The sequence below is a fragment of the Abramis brama genome, assembly GCF_963993115.1.
Source record: "Abramis brama genome assembly, chromosome: 1".
Classification (NCBI taxonomy): Eukaryota; Metazoa; Chordata; class Actinopteri; order Cypriniformes; family Leuciscidae; genus Abramis; species Abramis brama.
In genome coordinates, this window is record NC_139963.1 from 53,595,350 (window position 1) to 53,619,116 (window position 23,767).

The 23,767-nt window shown below is 36.5% G+C and overlaps 1 protein-coding gene across 1 annotated transcript; it reads right to left on the bottom strand.

Moving 5' to 3' along the window:
- Positions 1-274: 274 nt before the first annotated feature.
- Positions 275-15,547, bottom strand: LOC311089282 (uncharacterized protein). Its single transcript, XM_084123852.1, has 2 exons — positions 15,409-15,547; positions 275-4,229 (listed from the first exon to the last, which is right to left on the bottom strand). The coding sequence occupies exon 2, from the start codon at positions 4,216-4,218 to the stop codon at positions 2,659-2,661; it is 1,560 nt and encodes a 519-aa protein (XP_083979978.1). The 5' UTR covers positions 4,219-4,229; positions 15,409-15,547; the 3' UTR covers positions 275-2,658.
- Positions 15,548-23,767: the final 8,220 nt, after the last annotated feature.

A 23,767-nucleotide genomic window follows, 5' to 3' on the forward strand; every position in this document is an offset into this window, starting at 1 on the left:
GAACTCAGATCAATATAACTCAAATGTTACTGAATTACAGTGAATAAGAACCAAATTAATATGCAAATGATTCAGAATTATTATTTAACACTTTATCAACTTTATTCATCCACGATAAATTGAGATTAGCATATTTGATCAATTCTGGACAGAATATTATCACATGGCCTATGGTAATAATATCATAAAATTATGATCACGGAATATAAGCAAGGTAACAAAATCTACAGTTTAAGGTAGTAACTTGTAAGCATGTAAATGTAAAAATCAATGTAAAATCAAGCAAGACTTTATTGAAGTACTCTAATACACACAATCTAATCAAACGAAAAACACAAACATTCATTCAGAAAACTGATATTAATGGAGGATGAATGAGTCACAGATGTCAAGCGTTAGACACAATTACTTTGACAACCTGAGAGAGTCAATATACTAGCAATTCAAGCTTTGTTTGTTTACTTACAGTTTTTCTAAATTGCTAAAAGACATTTCTTGAAACCATCATTAATTTTCTTAAAACCTTAAACACAAAACCAAATTTTCAAACCACATTCAGAGAACCTCTTACTCTTCTGGCAAAATCAAGCAATTGCCTAAACTATTTTATCTGTGCTCAAAATCAAACATTTCAGATCATCCACACATCAGTCAATATTATAAACACTACAGATCATTCATTAGACACTACATCTACATGGAGAACAGAATCCAGAGCATGCAGTTACAAAAGTATATTGTAACAAAGTAAACTAATTTGCAATTATGTAAAAAAGTATAGTAATGACAACTTAAGCACCTTTTACACAGAGATTCCGGAAAATACATGGATAATGTGTCCTCTCTGTCAATTTTACAGCAATTTCCCAGGATCAACACGCTGTGTTAAAGGAGCCTTAAATTAGTAATGTGAAAACATTGTATAGGCTACTGTATGCACTGCAAGTATAGTATTGAATGTCTGTATATTCAGCACTTGTATACTGTGAAAATACAGTGACCCAACTGCAAAAGCCAAAAAGGTTACAGAAAAAAGCTCTAAATAGAGTTGTGCAACTGCAAATCAATGTCAGTGAGTGATTGATTCTGCTTCAGCATCAAGTCTTAATGTTGGTCCGTCCTGAAAAGTTTGTCCACATCACTGTCATCTCTGCAGGCAAAGAGGAAACCCTAAAGCAGGTCCAGCCCTGACAACATAAAATTTTGAGACCGTTGTTTGTTAAAAACCACGAGTGGGTTAATTTCAATTTCAGTTGGTTTTAGGAGAAGAGATCTCTGGAATATACAGCTAGAGAGAGGAGGTGTCCGGGAGGAAGTGAGATGTCACTGGTTAAAGTCAGTGGTGATTTCTCGCCATCGGATTGTCTTCGCAAACCTTCTTTTCCTGATAAGAATGTGGGGATTTATGCATTGGGGTCAACCCAGGGTTTCTTCACCAATTGGTCTTACGTTTGGGGAACAAAGAGAACATTTTGTTGAGCAGCGCTCTCCTTGCATAGCTGGTTTAAGATTAGGCAGGTATGAGGGAAGACGTCTCCTTTAGCCATCTCGGCACCATAGATGTGTTTTATGACTTTCAAATGGTTCAGTGGGGGATCTCTCTGAACTGTGGAATGTGGTGTTGTGTTCATTAAATGGGCTTGTTCATGGATAATCCTACATGTGCGAGCTGCTGGACGACATAATCTGGAAGCGTATCTGTCAGCGGACAGCAGGAAACAACACTGGTAATACAATTCACAGAAATGTTTATTGGCAGGTGACAGATCGACTAGAAACAGCAGGTGAGTGTTCTGAATGAAGACCATTTGAATAAACTTTATTTAAATGCTGGCTAGTAATTGTCTCTTTGTATTGCAGGTGCTGAGATTGCGATGGTTGAAGATGATCTGAAGAGAAGGGCAAAGGATGATGGAGGATGAAGAAGGTGAGCAGTCTCAAACGTGAGATGAACAGGTAAGGAGCCGGGTAAGTTGACCAATATTGAACAACAAGACCAGATGATTGTGAAGTGAGACGTGACTGCTTATGAATTGTGTGCTGATGAACGGGTTCAGGTGTGCTGGATTAGTATTCAGGTGATGCTGTGAGTGGAGCTCATCGTCTGGGTATTCTTGATAAGCACCATAGCAAATACAAAAATATGACAAAATACTGTTTGATGGTCTTCTCTGTGAAGCGGGTGTCAGAAACAGAAAGTTGCACTATATTTCTGCTTTTCCATGAGCGCTGTAGCTACCCCACTTGAATGATGGTACTTGATGTTTACAAGCGCCACCTACTGTCAAGAGAGTGAATATGCATTTACTGCTGTTTTTTCGCATTGGTCTAAACAGACAAATCTCATGTGAAAATCAGATTGAATTTTAATTCCGATCATTTGTGTGGGTGTGAACAGTTAATGAATTACAGTTAAAAAATAATGAATAGGAGTGGGCGATCTGCCCAAGAAATCATATCATGATCTTATAAGACAAAAAGTGGTTTCTCCACTGCATGGATCTTCATGCGTTTCTCTAGGTAGCGTTTAATAGAGAAACTCTTTCCTCACTGATCACACATATGTGGCTTCTCTCTGCTGTGAGAGAGAATCTGATAATTTCATATTTTTTTCAGACAAAACGGCTGATTGAATCTCTTATCACAGTATGAACACTTTTAAGTTTTTTCTCCAGTGTGGATCCTCTCATGTCTTTTCAGATGTGATGAATGACTGAATCTCTTGGCACAGTGTGAACACTTGTAAGGTTTTTCTCCAGTGTGACTTCTCTGGTGCAGTTTTAAGCAGCTCGCTGAAATAAAAGTCTTCTTACACTCAAAGCACATGTACTCTCTCACACCAGTGTGAATTTTCTCATGTCTTTGGAAACTTTGCAGCCATGAAAAACTCTTTCCACATACAGAACAGGAATGTGGCTTCTCCTTCGTATGAACTGTCAGGTGTTTCTTCAGGTTTGATGACCAAAGAAATGTTTTGCCGCAATGATCACATGAGAACGGCTTCTCTCCGGTGTGGATCTTCATGTGAGCATTAAGATTTTGTCTGTGAGTGAATATCTTTTCACACTGATCACACATGAACGGCTTCTCTCCAGTGTGAACTCTCATGTGAAGCTCAAGCCATGATTTTTGTGCAAAACTATTCCCACACTGATCACATGTGAACGGTCTCTCTCCAGTGTGAATTCTCATGTGAAGCTTAAGATTTTGTTGGTTTGAGAATCTCTTTTCACACTGATCACACATGAACGGCTTCTCTCCAGTGTGGATTCTCATGTGTCTCTTAAGGTATCCTGAATCCCTGAAACTCTTCCCACATTTATCGCATGTGAACGGCTTCTCTCCTGTGTGGATCATCATGTGACTCCTAAGGTTTGTTGATTCCGTGAAACTCTTCCCACATTGATCACATTCGTGCGGCTTCTCTCCAGTGTGGATTTTCATGTGTCTTTTAAGTTTATCAGAATCCATGAAGCTCTTCTCACACTGATCACATGTGAACGGTCTCTCTCCTGTGTGAACTCTCAGGTGATGATCAAGATTTTGTTTGGTTGAGAATCTTTTTTCACACTGATCACACATAAACGGCTTTTCTCCAGTGTGGATCATCATGTGACTCCTAAGGTGTGATGAATTCGTGAATCTCTTCTCACATTTATCGCATTCATACGGCTTCTCTCCAGTGTGGATCCTCATGTGAACCTTAAGGTGTATTTTTTGTGTGAAACTCTTACCACATTTATCGCAGGTGAACGGCTTCTCTTCAGCGTGAACTCTCATGTGAACATCAAGACTTCGTTTGTATGGAAAACTCTTTCCACACTGATCACATGAGAATGGCTTCTCTCTGGTGTGGATCCTCATGTGTTGATTAAGATGTAATTTTAGTTTGAAGCTTGTCCCACATTGATCACATTCATACGGCTTCTCTCCGGTGTGGGTTTTCATGTGTGTATTAAGATTCTGTATTTGTGTGAAACTCTTTCCACATTGATCACATGAGAACGGCTTCTCTCCAGTATGAACTCTCATGTGAACATCAAGATGTTTGGTTGTGATACTCTTTCCACACTGAGTGCAGGTTGTAGTTTTCTTGGCTCTTCTTTTCTTTAAACATTTATTTTTAGTCTTTGAGCGACTCAGAGGTTTTTCTCCAGGTTTGACATGATGTTCCTCCTCCATTTCACTCAGTTCTTCACTCTCCTCGTTATCTTCCATCAGGTCTGACCCTGAAGAGAAAAAAAAAGATTCATTTAGTTTTCAGTAAATCAACATAATTCAAATAGAGAAATATGAAGTGACAAGACATAAAAGAGAACTCTGATGTAATAGACAACTGCTATAAAATACTACAATCCTTTTGATCAAATAAGTTTCTTTCCATGAATGAGGTACATTGATCTTGATTTCGAATTTAACAACAATTTATCAACTAAACTAATTTTTCTTGCAGAATAAACATTAAGGCTTTTGAAAACTAAATGTATCCAACACAGAACAAAGTGTGTCTGAATCATGTCTGAATATAACAAAGGGGAAATTAAACTAGACAGATGTCTGAATATATAATCCCATGATTTTGAGTAACAAGCTGAAAAAAATCAAGAAATCCAGATTTACAGGGGTGCTTCTCAATCCTCACTTCCTTTCCTCGTGTCTCAGCTCCACCTCCTGTAGGATGTGAGGGAAAGAAAATGAGGACAAAGGAATCGGATGAAAGCTTTTTTAAACATTGGAATACTTGATCACGCGAGCGTCACTTCACAGCGTCATCAGCAGCTTATACCTAACAGGCTATTGTTGTCTTCTCTATTTTAAACTTTTGATTCTATGTTTTTGTTTTAAAAGTTTTTAGTTAAAGGTGAACTAAGTAACTTATTTACCTTAACCAAACTGCTTTGGAGTCATTGGAATAGTTATATGACTTTTTTCGGGTTGAATGGTGGTCGTCTCGCACCCCCCAAGCCGCCTGTGAGTCTATTCCAAATATCTATTCCTGAAGCTGTAGGGGGAGCTCTATAGACCCCTTTTGCGCACAGTTACGTCACGGCGCTAGCTGGAGGCAAAACAAACGGAAAACTGGAGGCGGAGCACAGATTCTGCTACATAATAAGGAGCTTAAATAATTATTTTTATTATTAAATGTCATCTTGTTGTGTTGTTGGGTGCAAAAATCGATGAAATATGAGTATGCTGTGTCTGGAATTTTTTTTCTAGAAAATATTCATATCATTAAAATTGCACCGTAGTGTCACTCTTTACATTGTCGTCTTCTTGGCGCTGGCTAGGCAGAACTGCGGATCGTACCACACAAGTCTTTACATGACCATTCAGCACATATAGGCATCTATATATATATATATATATATATATACCCTCAGTTTCTCTTTACCCTCAGTTTCTCTATCGGGTAGGTGTAGAAGTCAGGCCACTCAACCGGAGGTAGCGTTAATGTTAATCCTGTCAGATCGTCCATTGACTGAGCGTGTATGGTCATCTGGTTCCGTCCGTTAAAATTAACTTTTGCAAATAACAATCACGGTCCTGGACAGTGAGTGACCTTGCACATTAAGATAAAATTGGATTTTCTCCAGTCATTGTTAAAAAACAAGCTAACAAAACTGGCAAACTAGCGTTAGTGAAGCGCCCAGAGGGATCTTTCTGCCTCCAGCTAAGCCACGCCCACACAAAGACGTCACCATGTTTACCAACTGTAAAAGGGTCTATAGAGAAACCTGCGAGCGAAAAGCGAGAATACAGCAAAGAAATTCCCGAAACTGCATATCCCTGCTTTAAAAAGTGTTCAGTGACACTATATGCATTTTATATATTTCAGTGTGTTTCATTTCACAATGTTGAGTGACACTGTGCAATGCAAATATTTTTGCTTATACATGAAAATGGAAGTTTTTATTTTTCTGAGTTTTCAATATAATGCAATAATGCAATACACATACCAGAATACCGCAGGTGGTACACAGCAAGTTGTATTTTCAGCTCTATTATTTTTAACATTTTTTATAAAAAAAAAAAAAAAAAGCATTGCAATATATTGCAATATCATATCGCAATATACCATTGTATATCGTATCGTGATATGTATCGAATCATGAGGCCCTTGCCTATGCCCTTAACCAGCCCTATGAAAGTGCTCTATTGAAAGATAAGCTAATACTGTAATCTCAGTGTGACATTAAAACAACAATAATACAAAAACAATAATGACACAGAGAGAGCCAACCCAAATCCAGCGGCAGGTGAACACCACTTGGCAGCTGTCAGAGAAGACCCGTGACACCTGACACCTGACACATACTCTGGCAGCTGTCACAATCTCTGGTGTCACGGGAGTTTGACAATGTTTCTGCTGTTTGCTAAGTAAAAACTACACTGTTTGAAGCATTAACATCAGTAAACATTAAATACTTTGACCATACGTTACTATTTATTGGAGGAACAGGGCTCCAGACTAACTTTTCCACTGGTTGCACTGGTGCTACCAACTTTCTCAGTTGGTCGCACCAGCATATGATTTGGTCGCACCTTTTTTTTTTTTGCTACATGCCATGGGATTAATCAATGCATGCTGATGAATAGTGGTCTTAATCTGCATACCCTAGTTTTGCACTGATGTAAAAAGACTGACAGTGACACAAGACCTCATGTTAGCAAAATGTTTTAATCTTTTAACTCTCAAAAAAATATTAAAATACATGCTTGTTCTTTAATGTTTGATTATAATTTTACTGTCTTCACATAGGGATGTGAATTGATAAGATTTTATCAATAATAATGCCTCTGACGATTTTGATTATCGATCCGATTCTTTAATGATTCTCTTATTGATTCTTGATAGCACTGTGTGGAAAAAATGTAATGATCATAAAACCGTTAAAAATAAAGAGCAGCACAAAGCAATAACTTAATGTTTCCCGTGTCAAACTATATATTTTTATTGACATTTATTTATAGATTTAAAATGTCTCACATGGCTCATTATAGGCTAGTATTTAAAGGTCCCATTTTTCCTGTGTTTTTGAAGCTTTGATTGTGTTTACAGTGTGCAATATAACATGTGTTCATGTTTCGCATGTAAAAAACACAATTTACTTATCTGTATACCACTGTTTTCACTGTCATAAAAAAGGGGTGATGACTTCCTTGATCTATGAAGTCCCTCCTTCAGAAATACGTAACGAGTTCTGATTGTTCCAGCGGTTCCTGTGTTGTGATTCGACAGCAGCTTAGCGCAAGTTGCCCGGAAAGGTCACGCCTCTTACCATAACGTGGAAATCACTTCCGGCATCACCGGCGGCCATCTTACCACAGGGAAGCCGTGAATTAAGGTGAGTGATCAGCATACACACAAATCCTCTTATCTCGCTGAAATCTTGACAGATTTACAAACAGTTTGGTTTCTTACAAACGTTATTAACGTGGCTATAATTCCGAATGCTTGAACATGTATGTTATAATTATTCATATGTATGCCGTGTCATAACTACATCTCTGACATTTATAACAAACCAAACCGTTTGAAAATAGGTAGAAAATTGAGCAAGTTATGGTTATTTAAAAGTACATGCACCATGTTACGAGTGAGCGAGCACCCTGTGGTAAGATGGCCGCCGTGTGCGGACGTCGACCTCCATTGGCCAGCAGCGCGCGCGAGACATCTAGCCTTTATATGGTATCTATGCTCAGTGTTATTGTAAACATGTCTTTAATATTACCTTATCAATTTGAGCCGGAATCAGACCCGGAGAACATAGATGAAGAGGATCGATTAGAACCTGTTCAAGCACGACTTTTGCAGGATGTTTCACAATGGTAATCAGTTTATTTAGTAGTTGTCATAATTTTACGTTTGGCTGTTACCTTGAATTGGTTAAATTTTTTGTTGTGTATAGTTTTTTTTAAATTGTTTTCACCCAAACAACTTTATATAAATAAACTTTATTTTCACCATGAATATAGCCTTAAAAGCTGCCATGTTGTGTAAAAGAAATAGTTGCCATGCATAACAATAATTTATTTATTAAAAGTTGAATGTTACATGACTGCACATTAATTTACGGATAAAAAATAACAGCGTCTCGACGACATGGCGACAAACACACTCTACGCAACTCTTCCTCTTCTCTGTGGGAGCGCAACAAGACCACACCCCCTTTTTTGTGTATTCCTGTGGGCGGAGGTTAGTCATTAAAGAAGGAAGTAGAGGGATGTATTCCAAACCGGCCATTCGCTGTAGGCTTTGAAAGGGAACTTCTGTTAAATAAAATATCTCGCTTAGGCATTGAACTTTGAGCTTTATAATTTTACAGGTATTATTTATGCTCTAACAGCAACATTACACACTAACTAAAGTTTGAAAAATGGGATCACGAAGAACAGGACCTTTAACAGTAGGCTATATTTTCCAGACAGTATTTTTTAACAATGTAAAATAACAAACAAATTTGATCTGCCAAATATGTGAAAAGAGTATAAATAAAACGGCAACAGCAACACTTGAGACTGATTCCCATCAATTCCCCTCACAGATCTCAAACTTTTGCCTTGACATTCAGTAACAGTTCTCACTCCAAACATCGAGACAATCACACAAACGAACACAAAATCGCTCAGGTCTGAATGAACTCAACATATTCTCCTCATGCTCGCTGCTGCTGCACTAAATGTTTATTTCAGTAGGAAGACGCCAGAACCATAGACATAATAAATACATAGACGCCCTATTGGCCGCTTTGGAACGTTGCTGCGATACGTCAACGTGTCCGCCATTTTGCGGAGGGCAAGACTGCGCTGTAATCAAATGCAAGTAAACAGGTGAGCTGCGGTTTTTCTGGATAAAAACTTTACAAAAAAATTAAATTTATCAACCGATTTCAGTGGTTTGTATGTGGTGTACAAAAAAGTTCCATCTCTAGTTATTTAAAATCTCGATAGTTAGACTTATAAAATATTTTTATAATAAGGAATGGCCAAAGCTCAGGCTTGTCATGTATTTGGCTTTGTATTCTTGGATAAGAATTGTGAAGACCCCCATACTGAGATATAATTTAATTCTCACATTAAATAAAATAAAGTTTTCTTATTGTGGAAAAAGCATATTCTGTCATTGACCCGATTTTAGCAATAACAAATATAACTGATGGATCCTTTATGGTAATACATGATATGGTACAACTACAGTGCAATGCAAATATTAAATATAAGACAAAGTGAGAAGTAGGCTAATAGTAAATAGTTTAGTCAATAAAATAAACAAACAAACAGTATACAGCAAATAAAATAGTAATGAAAAGTAAAATTAAATAATATAATAAGTACTATAAATAATAATAACAATAATATATTGATAATAGCATATAGTTTATGTATAATACTATAATAATAGCAAAATAATATGAAATATCAATTACAGAATATAGACAATAAAAATAATAAGTTAAATAGTTACTATGAATAGTAATTTAACAGCATAACTATAATAGATTGATAATCGCAAGTGCTATATTATTATAATAACAATAATAAATAATGTAAATTTATATATTTTAAAATATTCGTACATAGGCTATATAAAATAAAATGACGCAACCCTGTCTCTTTTTGTTAAATTTCAGTTTTTAAAAGGAAGAAGCAAGTCAAGAAATATAGTAAACGATTCAGTCAAACATACAGCAGGCTCAACGTTAAAGTTAAATAGCCAAATATAGGGTGAATACTGGCAAAGTGGGACAATGGGTAAAGTGGGACAGTTAAGCTTCTTAATTTCTATCTTTACATGTAAATGATTCCATTACTAAAAATCAACACTGAGCTCATCATAAGGAAGTAGGCTATGTTATAAAAAAAATATAGATTTTTTTATAGATTTTAGATTTATAGGTTTTAGATAGACCGTGATGGTAAAGTAAAATGACATAGCATTCTGAGGTGAATAGTGTTAAGATTATAAAAATTAAAACACTCATGGATCATTTGTAATTGTTATATATTTTGTTATAGGATGTAATGGTGAATCAGAATTTGTAAAAATCACATTCATATTAATCTTTTTTTGTTGTTTTTTTATGTGATTTTGACACTGTCAAGAAAGATGGAGGGTACAAGCTTGGATGGCTGGGACATTTGCAATATTTGCAACTTTTCAACAAAAAGAAATTAAACTTAGCCTGTGTGGAATAAAATTAGCCTATAAGAAGAAATGTTTATAAAGATTTCTATTTTTTAAATATATATGAAATAAACGAAACCCAATACAAAATATTGTGGACAGGCGAGGGAGGGAGGGGTACCTTTTTTATTCTTTATAGTAGAGTAGAGCACTTAAGCTATTTAGAATAGTATCATATGAGGGGCTAAGACAACTCCATTTTTAAACATTTTTAAATAGGCGCTATCTTTATAAATAAACCACAGATTTGAGCTTTAAACAACTACATTGTCGACTGAAAAACTCTTAAAACTACATTTCGTGACACAATAACAGTAGTATCTCTCTCTCTCTCTCTCTCTCTCACACACACACACACACACACACACACACACACGCACGCACGCTCACACACACACACACACTAACACAGACACACAGACACACACACTCTCAGTGTGTGATAGGGGATGCTCTATTACTCTCTCGCTCTGTGTGTGTGTGTGTGTGTGTGTGTGTGTGTGATAGGGGATGCTCTATTTCTCTCTCTGTGTGTGTGTGTGTGTGTGTGTGTGTGTGATAGGTGATGCTCTATAACTCTCTCTCTCTCTCTCTCTCTCTCTAACTGTAGTAAAACAAACTTTTTTTGCAGAAATGTGTATGAGTGTGACGAAGTCAGGCTACCTGTAGGCTATATTCATATAAAAAAATGCTGTTATATTAATATAATTGTGTAGGCCTGTATAGGCTATGTATTAAATGTAATGCAGTAGGCTAATGTTTTTGTTAAGAAGTTATGGCAGTTTATTTATTTATTTATTTTTGCATTTATATTTATACTAAATGGTTGGGCTGCTGTTTTTGATAACATATGCAATAGGTTTATAGAAAATCAACACACAAAAAAAATCAATAAATATTTTCATAATTTTTCAGGAATTGTTGATTTTTTTTTTAAACGCTTGTACGTCTGAACCAGAATATCAAGATATTTTATTATTTCGCATATGATGGTGTGAAGTAAAAAAGCACCACCATGTTATATGTATAATAAATATTTGATTATAACAAACAAAAATCCCTTCTATTATTTTATCCCTTGAGGTAGCCCTCGCACACAAAAAGGTTGGAGACCCCTGGTATATAACTATGGCCGGATGATGGGCCTATTTTGGGAGAAAGTCCAAGGCTGTTTTTTAGTCCCAGTCCATTCCTGCCTACAACAATTCTGACTTCAGAACACATAACACATTCTGACATCTTTTCACAGAATTGTGAGATATAAAGTCCAATTCTAAGGAAAAAAGTCAGAATTTCAAGTGTATTTCTCGCAATTGCGAGTTTATATCTCATAATTCTGACTTTATAACACGCAATTGCGACTTTATATCATGCAATTCTGAGATAAAAAGTCAGAATTGTGAGATGTAAACTTGCAATTCTAAGAAAAAAAAGTCAGAATTACCTTTTTTATTTTTCACTCTGTGGTGGAAACAAGCTTCCATAGGGAACCCCATACAGGTTTTTTTTTTTTTTTTTAACAGAACATCTGTTGATATTACGATTGGAATTTTACAGATGTAAATTTAGTCTACTGTTGGATAATAGCCTATTTGTTCTTTAGTGTAAAATGGAAATGCATGGTAATGTTATATTATAAATGTAAGCAATAAAACAATATGGTGTAACAAAGTTTTAGAAATGCAGGAGACAAATCTCTCTGCGTTAATCAAAAAAATAAATAAATAAATAAATAAATAAAAGTAGGCTATAACAGTAGACACTTTTTGTTCAGGATTTGAGCTTCATTGCACCTGATTTTTTGACTGAGAGATATGATGGTCTTGTGTTGTGGTGTATTTTTTGTTTAGTTTAGTGCAAGGGGGACGTGATAAATCCTGATCAGTGATCGCGCTGCCATCTGTTGTCGTCTCTATTTTAAACTTTGATTCTATTTTTCTGTTCTAAAAGTTTATTCTATTCTGTTTAAAATAACTTTTACATAGGCTATGCAATTTTTGCTTTCGTTACCTTTAACCAATTCTGTAATATTTGAAAAAGTTTGATTCTTTCTACTTTTCTAAAAGTTTGTTCTAATTCTTTTTTTTTTTTTACATAACAGTCTCATTCTTGTCAAAATAATAAAACGTTTTTTAACACCTTGTGCTGTGGTCTTAAATAGCACGGATGAGCCAATAGCCTTTTGTTTATATCACAGCTTGGCCAGAGCTGTTGAGCTCAGTAGAAATGCAGTTTCCTCCAACTCACAGGCACCACGTTGGAGATTACCATTGCTATAATATAACTTAAATATTCAAATATAATGTAAGCAAATTTAAAAGTGCAGTATGTAGCCTAAGCCTTATAAAACTAACTTTCTGTCAGTGACTCTTCTTCCTCAGTTGTTGTTTTTTTTACACATAGCATAAGTGATTGTTATTAGTGCCCCTGCTGTTGGCTGTTCATATTGCTTTATTAGACTTTTTCTTGTTCTTTTCCAGAACACACAGATTGTCAGTCCGTCCCTCGTTGTAGGATCTCTGTGGAGTTTAATATTGAGTTGAAAATTGTGTGCGCCAAAAGAACATGAGTTTGTAGTTTGTACTATTTCGTTTTGCCTGAAAAAAATGGTCTTGTAAAACGAAGTAAATCATCTCATCATCTGATCAAGCAAAAGCATCTGAGTCTGTTCTTCAATCATTGAAATATTGAAATATTTAGTTGATAATCTTTTATCACAGAAATACATAATACATAATACATATGTACATACAATGACATAATACATGTAGCCTAAATAATTTAATTCCTCTATTATCAACACTAAAGTATTTTATTTTATTTTTTTGTCAGCCTCAGACACTCCTCTCCTCTCGGATAGCCTGAACCAGCGTTTTTTATTTGGCAATAGGAAAAGGCTACAAATTTGAAATGTCACAAGAATAAGAATATGATTCTGTAGGCTATTCCTCTTTTTGTGTCACACAGGAAATAAATGCTTAAATCGAGGGCAAACTTGTTTTAAATAAAAGTGCCCAATCTGCACTCTTTGCAGATCTCTCTTTCTAAAGACAAACAAACAAATAATGCACTTCTGCACTTGTCGGCGCACTTCCTCACACTACGCATGCGCCTTCTCCCTTGGACCCGAAAATTAGACTTTTCCTCTTTTTTTGAAGAGGTGGAGTGTTTAAAATAGTTTCCAACCATGGTGACAGCTTACCAGCAGTGACCGCACAAAACAAAATATAAGCAAAGACTGCTTACCTTTATTTTGGCCGGCCTTTTTTTTTTTTTTTTGTTCTTCAAAGTCTGGTTCAGGTCTCAAAAGAAATCTTTCAGAGTCGAAGTTTCAGGTCTCAGAAGAATAAACTTTATTGAGCAGTTCAACAAAGTTAGATGCCAGCTGTTCATCTGATCTTACAATGGTCTGCACTCAAGTCTTATATCTTTTTCTTATCGTTTGGTGTCCAATTAGCGTTCATATAGTTATCTTTTTCTTTTTGCCCCTCCTCGTCACTTCTCCACGATTAGAAACACCTGCATCGATGTCTTATTCTTATTGGTGGCAAGACCTTGCGCATGCGCTTTTTAAAAAATGACTTCATATATGGTTTTTAGGTACTTTTCCTGTCTTGTCTTCTCACTACCTTTGACCTAGTTTTTGTCTTCACATACTCTTTTGAGCTATTTTCTCTGTCTTCCCACAGTTTTGTCTTCCCATACTCGAAGGCCTAGTTTTCTCTAACATTACAGCATTTATTTGGGCCCATGTATAAGACAGATGAAATTCTCCAATAAGCCCTGCTTTTGTTCAGTGACATTGTGCAATGCAAATATTTTTGCTTATAAATTGAAATGGAAGTTTTTATTTTTCTGCTGAGTTTAAAATATAATGCGTACACATACCAGAATACCGCAGGTGGAACACAGCAAGTTGTCTTTTCAGCTCTATTATTTTTAACATTTTTTATGAAAAAAATAAAATAAAATATTGCAATATATTGCAATATCATATCACAATTATTTACTGGAGGAACCCCTTCTTGTGAGACACCAGGACTGCAGCTGACTGGTGTAGCTAGAAAAACTGGGATGGAAAAATACCATTTCCCCACTGTCCTTTCAATGGAAAACGAGAACAAATTGCATTTGTTTCTAACAGAAGTGATTTTGCCTGAGGTCAGCAAAACTAAATTAAATTATTAAATTAAGAATTTCATTTACAGCAAAGATTAACAATGTTAATATAAATTAATAAATAAAAATGTTCTGTGTGTGTATAAATACTGTCTATCGGCAGCTGGGCGCTCCTTTAGTGTGTGTATGGGAAAATGCTTAATGCTTACACAGTTGAGCTCATTGGGTTCATATTCTGGTCTAATCTGTTTGCTGGTATATAGTATGCATCATCAAAGTGAAACAGTGTAGATTTTACTGAGCAAACAGCAGAAACGGCGACAAACTCCCGTGTCAGCTGCCAGAGAAGACCTGACACCTGGGGCACAAACTCTGGCAGCTGACACGGGTTCCCTGCTGCGTAAATAACTACAACACCATCATATATAGCCTACATATGAATCTAAATATACTTCTAGTTTCTAATAACTGCATTCATTGTAATAAAGTAATGCAAATAGACATGCTGCACAGTTTTGTAGTACAGAAACTGACAATGATCATAAAACCGTTAAAAATTAAGAGCAGCACAAAGCAATAACTTAATGTTTCCCGTGTCAAACTGTATATTTATATTAACATTTATGTATAGATTTAAAATGTCTCACGTGGCTCATTATAGGCTAGTATTCAACAGTATATTTTACAGACAGTATTTTTTAACAATGTAAAGTAACAAACAAATTTGATCTGCCAAATATGTGAAAAGAGTATAAATAAAACGGCAGCAGCAACACTTGATATCGAGTCCCATTCCCCTCACAGATCTCAAACTTTGACATTCAGTAACAGTTCTCACTCCAAACATCGAGACAATCACACAAAAGCACACAAAATCGCTCAGGTCTGAATGAACTCAACATATTCTCCTCATGCCTCAGATTTGCTGAAGATCTTCCACAGGCTGTTAAGGAGATCAGAGCTAAACTAGATTAAAACGTTCGTTGAGACTAGCTTTAAGTTGGCTTGGGATGCTTGCTGCTGCTCGCTGCTGCTGCTAAATGTTTATATCAGTGAGAAGACGCCAGAACAGTGTGTGATGGTTGTGTAAATATGAGAAATACCGTCAACTGCTCTCCTCGCCTCAGAAGACTCTTCTTCTTCTTCTTCTTCTTCTTCTTCTTCTTCTTCTTCTTCTTCTTCTTCTTCTTCTTCTTCTTTTTCTTCTTCTTCTTCTTCTTTTTCTACTACTGTATGTTTTGTATCAGAGACTCGTTTTACTCCTCAGAGCTTTCAGGACTCGCGCTTCTGACGCTGTATTGCACTGGGAGGAACGACAGGGGAACATATGGCAAGCCATATAGTATGGCAAGCCGTTTTAGCATCTACAGCTATGTTTTGACTATCCATAAATATATTTTTGGATAGTCATAATTATTGTTTTACTAGTCAGAATAATATTTAAAGATATCTGCAATTATAATTGCAGTATCATTAACATAGCAATGATAGTTTGCATTATTTATATTATTTCAGAGGTTGTTTGTATAAATGATAAATAGAAGAGGCCCAAGGATTGAGCCTTGAGGCACCCCTTTAGAAATATTTAGGGAGGCAGAAGTAAGGCCATCTACTTGCACACATAATTATATTTAGCTATAGTATTTGTTATATTTGTAATTGCTACACAATTAATATCAGAAAATCTACAATTAAAACTAGAAAAAGTCTGATATTTAAAAAAAATTGCATTTGATCTGTGTCGTGTGAAGTTTCTCAGTCCTGATATGTGTTGATTTAATGTTTTCCAGCTGGAACTGCAAAAAAATACCAATTATTGAAGATTATTAGTAACAGATTGACTAAACAAATCACTGAACAAGCTCTGGTAATGTTTTTTTTTTTCTGGTGTTTTTGCTTCATGTGCTTCTTGTGTTCTGTAAACACTGAAAATAGTTTTATAATATATATTGTTTTATGGTGCTTAATCTAACCCCCTATGGTTCTTGATTAAAGACACATTCTACCTTGTTTTGATTTTTCTCAGGTTAGGTAAGTCGAATCCGTTCTGAACAATAAGTATTTAAATTTCCATACTCACAATTTAAACAGAAGACTTCTCCGTAGTTAGTTCAGCTCATTTTTCAATAAAGCAGAAACTATGGCAGGCTGATTCTTTTTATATAAAAAATAAGTTGTTTCTATTAAATTTAGGTTAACTAGTTCACATACAAAATACTAATATATAAAATCAAATCGAATCAAATCAAAAACAAGCATTATAAACTTTTGACTGCAGGAGGCCCATGGCAAGAGACTTCTAACACCGTAGAGGCGGACTGGTGGTCCCGTTGAATCCGCGTCTACCTTTGACATTCCTAACAATACTTTTTATAGTCCACACGCCCTCCGCACAGATTCAGTTCTTTACAGACAATCTGTCCAATCAGAAGTCTTGAACTGTCCTCAGTTCTGGAAACCCCCTTACAAACTTCATATATAAAGCTCTTTCCTTTGTTCTCCTTTGCTTGCTGGCTCTGGATCCTCTGCCTTTCTCCTGCTCCTCACGCTTCTCATCAAACGGGTAATGCTTGCATTTTTCTTCTTTCTCTGGCACAGCTCTTTCTAATACATTTTCAGTTTCTCTCTACTCTGCTATAATAAATGCTTACAACAATCAGTGTGGTATATTTTTCTATATAAACCATTTTCTCAATAAATGTTTTTACGAACAACAGTTGTGGTGTCTTTAAAAAAAGACCCGATGCAATTTGCATGATTTCTCTCAGTCCCTCGTCTTCCACAGTGCTAACTGGGCGGCAGTTTCTAGCTATCCATTTAGCTAAAGCATCGGTTAATTTTTCAGTTACAGGTTTGGTCAATGGCCTGCCACGATTACTGTAGCACTCTAGTAATGTGGATTGGCGAGGCCCTCCTGTAGCCTCGCTAGTTACGTTGGTAGACGTGGTAGATTAAATGGTAGATTAAAGACGAATTGCTTCTATAATATTTGAATTCAGCTTTGCAAATCGTACACACCATCTTTGTTTCGTCAAACAGGCCATCAGGAAACTTTTTAAATGTAAACATTCCTCCTAAAACTCCATCCTTGTCCATCTCCATCATGACAGGGTGACTTAGTTCGGCACACTCACAATAGCAGCCGCAACAGGAAGTCATGGAAACAAGGCAAAAAAAAAAGAAGAAAAAAAAGTGCTGTGTCAATTGCGTTATTTTTTTTTAACGCATTAAACATCTACAATTAATCGCAAAGATTAACCCGTTAATTCCCCCATCCTTAATATATATATTTTTACGATGGTTTGTATTTATTTATGAAATATTATCTAGGCTCATTTATTTATATTTGCAAAACACAATGCTTATGTGTTACTCGCTCAAATTGACCTTTGTACTTGCACATTGCTTTCTGTTTGTTTGTGAGTGAGTTGAGTTTTCCTTTGCAAAGCAGATCAAGTTAGTTTGCAAAATGCTGGATTTGTTTGTTTAATTATGGCACAATATTAACTCCATAATTTTGTGGCCGGTGCTACAGGCCCGAGGCTTTTAGCCCGGCACGGCCCATTTAAAGCCCTGGGTCGCGCTGGCCCGACCGTGGAAACGCGGCTAATGACAGATCTGTACCATTTGCTTCAAAGGACAAATGCTTCCACTATTTATTTACTAGTGTGTTCTAACATGTAACTATGTCATGTTTGGTCTCATCTGACAGTATATAAACTGAAAAGAATGGTGGTGAACTTAATAGAGATATTAAAGTACCCTAATGTACAATCTAGGTACTATTGCTTAAACATTCATTGAGGAAAATATGTTAATGTCTCCCCCTCTTGATCTCCAACAAGCGTGCCGCACAAGCCCTGAAAAGTGAAGCCAAAGCATCTCGATCGCCCCCCGGTGACTGGTCCTTGTATAGGTCATAAACCCCGCCTCCCCATGTTATTTAAAGGGGTCATATAATGGTACATGCACTTTTACAAGATGATTGTACTGAAATGTGTGTTGGCAGTGCCTGTACACAACCATCATAAAATGGTAAAAATCCATCCAGTGTTTTTTTTTTTAAATCTTCTTATATGTTTCCTCCCATCTCAAATCAAGCTGTACGATTTTGTGACATCACAAGATCGACGCCCCTCCCACAATGGTTGATAGACAGCAGCGTTTCAACACAGACCCGCCCTCGTGAGCGAGCTGTCAGTCATAGCACGCACCAACGTTCATTGTTGATAGCTGGAGGAGCACTGTCTATGAGCAGAATGGCGTCTAAGCGATTGTGGTGTTCTGTTCTTGGGTGTAATAACGAACACAGCAGTCATTTTGATGTTCCTAAATCCGAACCGCTGAAGACGCAGTGGCTGAGTTTGTTTTCGAAGGGAATATTCCCCACGATCAACGTCAATGCTTTCACGTTTGCGCAAATCATTTCACACACCAGACTGCTTTACAAACGAGGGTCAGTAAAGCTGGTTTTGCTAAGAAGCTGCTCCTGAAAAAAGGGTCGGTACCAACTATTCGTGTTCCTGCTGAACCTCCAGAAGAAGAAGTGAGTGTAACGTTTTATTAACCTTATATTAATATATATATATTAATCTTTGCAAATCGCTTGCTGCAAGCTTCATGATGAATGCAGCTATTTTTACACTCAGGGTACATTACGGCATGTTTTCTATATATGACGTTCTCAATATAATTCATAATCCCACGTTTATAATGAATGACGCGTTATGGTTATTGTGTTATTGTGTTACAAACGGTGTGCGCACAGAACAGAGGGGCGGGGTGAGCAAAGCTCATTATCATTTAAAGACACATGCATTTAAACGGCGTGCTGAAAACAGCTGTTTCTACAAACTTTTAATTTAGACCCCTAAAGAATCATATTAGCTTGTACAAAAATGACATTATATGACCCCTTTAATGGCATGTGAGACCAACTAATTCAATTGCACTTCAAATATATTTTTTCCAAAGATGGTTTGTGTCATTTACTGTAGTTTTTACCACGCTGATGTAAATTCAAGTGTTTGTTTTTAAAATAAGTTTGTTTTTAGTTAGTTATTTGATGCTATAAAAAATGGTGGTGTGACGTCATGATTGACAGCTGTGATTGACAGGTTTTCTGAGCGAAGTAGTCACTGAAGTACCAACAGATTTTTTCGGGATCTTCGGAGGACTGAGGAGATTGGAGCTTTAAATTTAATATATAAATTTCTATATTAATTATTTCACACCGAGAGTGAGGGCGGGGCCTTGATTTTGCCGCTTTACTTCCTGCTCACTACTGCTCAGGTCTGGTCCCGAGATCGCTACTGTGCAGACTCAAGCTCCAAGATGTCAGCGCCTGTCGGGACACTGGCGGCTTCACTTCTCACCAATGGAAGAGTTCGAAGGGGCGTCGTCCATATTTTTTTTACAGTCTATGTACCACACAGAGTAAAAGCGCGAAAGGCGAAGCTTGAATTTCTAGGTATGTCCCTCTTTGGCTAATGTATTTTCAAGATGGAGGCACAACATGGCTGTCGCCATTCGTGTGACTCACATGTATGTATTAAGAATGGCAGATTCTACACTTACGAGAATACTTGATTAGTTGGTGGATGCAATTATACATGAAGGAGCACATCAAATTTTGAAAGAACAACGTTTTTTTTTGCTAAGAATCAACTTAAAAAATTTGTGTAGCTTTAAAGAATAACAACAACTTTAATGGGGTCAGATTATATATATTGGAGTCAGATAAATATTTGAATTATACATGTCACTCTTCAACTGCCTTTTGTTTCGATTATTGGTTAAAAATAGCAGCATAATCTACATATCGTTTCCAACAAAAGTACTCTTTAGCGTAAAACATGTTGAAGATTAGTGAAAAGGCTGTCAATTACTTAAATTTCCTCACAAAAGCGGTTTATTCTGTGTATACATTTATTATATTGAAGCCTCCTCTGCATTGACATCCATTCATAAAACACGGCATACCAGCGTTAGCATTAGCCGTTATGCTTTTTTGGCTAACGGTTGCAGGCTTGTCATCGAATGGCTTTGACTGTGTGCTGATGAACTGGTTCAGGTGCGCTGGATTAGTATTCAGGTGAAGCTGATCGAGTGTGTGGAGCTGAAGGGTCTGGTGATGATGATGGTGTTGTATCCGTGACATTGTCTCTGTATTCTTGATAAGCACCATAGCAAATACAAAAATATGAAAAAAGACTGTTTGATGTTCCTCTCTTTAAAGTGGGTGTCAGAAACAGAAAGTTGCACCTTTAATTCTTTATTGTATATTTAAATTTCTCTGGCAATTACATAAAGGGATAAACCAATAAAAAATTTTTACCGTTAAAATGATGTTATTATTATTGCATTGAGACATAGCTACATTCTACTGTACAACCGTAATATATTTGTCACAATTTCTTCTAGTCAAGCCGAACATTTATTCTGACAGTTGCCGTTAAACTTTGAGTTTCTGTGTCTATGATATGACGAGTTCTTCTCAAGTGAAACAGTAAAATGCTCATGAAGTGAGACTCAGAGCAGCTCTGGAGCTGAAGTTCATGCGTTCATTTAGTGAGGCGGCAGAGGATGAAAGCACAGCAAGCGTCACGAGTGCTTCAGTGTGTGTGTGGTAAACGAAACAATACAGAGAGACACGCAGAACATGCATGATTTATATTTAAAAAGTCTTTTGTGGTTTAATATTCACAGACACTAGTCTATATCATGATCTGATTTAATCAAAGTCTATACCGACCTTCAGTTTTTATGACTGGATTAGTCCACATTTTCAATTTATCATCACATTTTCATAATCAGAATCGAAACTAAAATTAAATTCCTTTCAAATACATCAGAACGCATGAAAGACACATGATAGAGACACATGATATAATTTGGCCAGTCATCACAATCATCTAGTAGAAAGTCATTGAGTTTATTTATATAGCACATTTCATACACTATGGCAATTCAAAGTGCTTTACACAGAAAATAATTAAAATAATCACAAAATAAAAACAACAAAAATGATAACAGTTGGAAAAGGAATTAAAAAATATATATTTGATACAGTTATAAAAGGAATCAAAATAGTAAAAAGATGATACAAAGATAAACTTCTCATCTGGCAAAACACTGTATCATATTTTTCACAACTCCCAGATTTACTCTGAGATTTCCCCATGGTGATTACACTGTAGTTTTAACATTTTTTGAAGACATAAAATATCACAATCTTGATGATTCAACTGAAAAGTAGTTTGTCTTCAAGATCACAATATAAAAATTGTCAGAACGCCCACCCCTACAATCTGTCCTGTCACTTATCATGGCTGTTAGGAAACTAAGTGGTGTCTCCACTAAGTGGTTTCTTCACTGTATGGATCTTCATGTGTATCTTCAGGTTACTTTTAATAGAGAAACTCTTTCCACACTGATCACACGTGTGCGGCTTCTCTCCAGTGTGGATCCTCTCATGCACTTTCAGATTTCCAGACACACTGAATCTCTTGTCACAGTGTGAACACTTGTAAGGTTTTTCTCCAGTGTGGATCCTCTCATGTTGTTTTAAATGTATCGCTGTAGTAAAAGTCTTCTCACACTCAAAGCACATGTACTCTCTCATACCAGTGTGAATTTTCTGATGTCTGTGTAAATATTGCTGCAGTGAAAAACTCTTTCCACACACAGAACATGAATGTGGCTTCTCCTTCATATGAACTGTCAGGTGTGCCTTCAGGTTTGATGACCAAATAAATGTTTTGCCGCACTGATCACATCTGAACGGCTTCTCTCCAGTGTGGATGCTCATGTGAGCATTAAGATTTTCTCTCCGAGTGAATCTCTTTTCACACTGATCACACATGAACGGCTTCTCTCCAGTATGAACTCTCATGTGAAGCTCAAGCCATGGTTTTCGTGCAAAACTATTCCCACACTGATCACATGTGAACGGTTTCTCTCCAGTGTGAATTCTCATGTGACGATTAAGATTTGGTTTGTTTGAGAATCTCTTTTCACACTGATCACATACGTACGGCTTCTCTCCAGTGTGGATTCTCATGTGATGATCAAGATTTTGTTTGGTTGAGAATCTCTTTTCACATGGATCACACATAAATGGCTTTTCTCCAGTGTGGATCATCATGTGACTCCTAAGGTGTGATGAATTCATAAATCTCTTCTCACATTTATCGCATGTGAACGGCTTCTCTCCAGTGTGGATCCTCATGTGAACCTTAAGATGTAATTTTAGTTTGAAGCTTGTCCCACATTGATCACATTCATGCGGCTTCTCTCCGGTGTGGGTTTTCATGTGTATATTAAGATTTGTTTTTTGTGTGAAGCTCTTCCCACATTGATCACATGAGAACGGCTTATCTCCGGTGTGGATTCTCATGTGAAGCTCAAGACTACGTTTGCTTGTTAAACTCTTTCCACACTGAGTGCAGGTGAAAGATTTCTTGGCTCTTCTTTTCTTTAAAAAAGTCTTTTTAGTCTTTGAGCAACTCAAAGGTTTTACTCCAGGTGTTACATGATGCATCTCCTCCACTTCACTCAGTTCTTCACTCTCCTCCTCCACTTCACTCAGTTCTTCACTCTCCTCCTCCACTTCACTCAGTTCTTCACTCTCCTCGTTCTCTTCCATCAGGTCTGAAATGAAAGAGAAAAAAAGATTCATTTCATTTTCAGTAAATCTAAATAATTAAAATAGAGAAATATGAAGTGAAAGGACATAAAAGTGAACTCTGATGTAATAGACAACTGCTATAAAATACTACAATCATTTTGATCAAATAAGTATCTTTCCATGAATGAGGTACATTGATCTTGATTTGGAATTTAACAACTAATCAACTAAACTTTATTTTTTTGCAGAATAAACATTAATGCTTTTGAAAACTAAATGTCTCCAACACAAGACAAAGTGTGTCTGAATCATGTCTGAATATGACAAAGAGGAAATTAAACTAGACAGATGTCTAAATATATAATCCCATGACTTTGAGTAACAAGCTGAAATAATCAAGAAATCCAGATTTACAGGGGTGCTTCTCAATCCTCACTTCCTTTCCTCGTGTCTCAGCGTCACCCCCTGTAGGATGTGAGGGAATGCTACAAGGAAAGAAAATGAGGACGAAGGCATCGGATGAAAGCTTTTTTATACATTGGAATACTTGATCACTCGAGCGTCACTTCACAGCGTCATCAGCAGCGCTCAAAGTATCTGCCCTTATGTTGTTGAAGTTTGGTTTATCAAGAAATTCATAAATAATAGTAAAGCAAGATACCCTGTTGAAATATGTGAGATGTGTGGTTTATATAAACTGCAAAGGTAAAGTATCAATTAAAATGTTTGAGACTGACTGATGTGAAGGGGGAGGAGAATTGATACCTGCGTCACGTTTAGTCGATAAAACTCTTCCGCATAGGATACACCTGTGTATCCTCACTCATGACTCC

Excerpts from the sequence above, each read along its gene's own strand:
- LOC311089282 (XM_084123852.1), bottom strand. The coding sequence starts at position 4,218 with ATGGAAGATAACGAGGAGAGTGAAGAACTGAGTGAAATGGAGGAGGAA.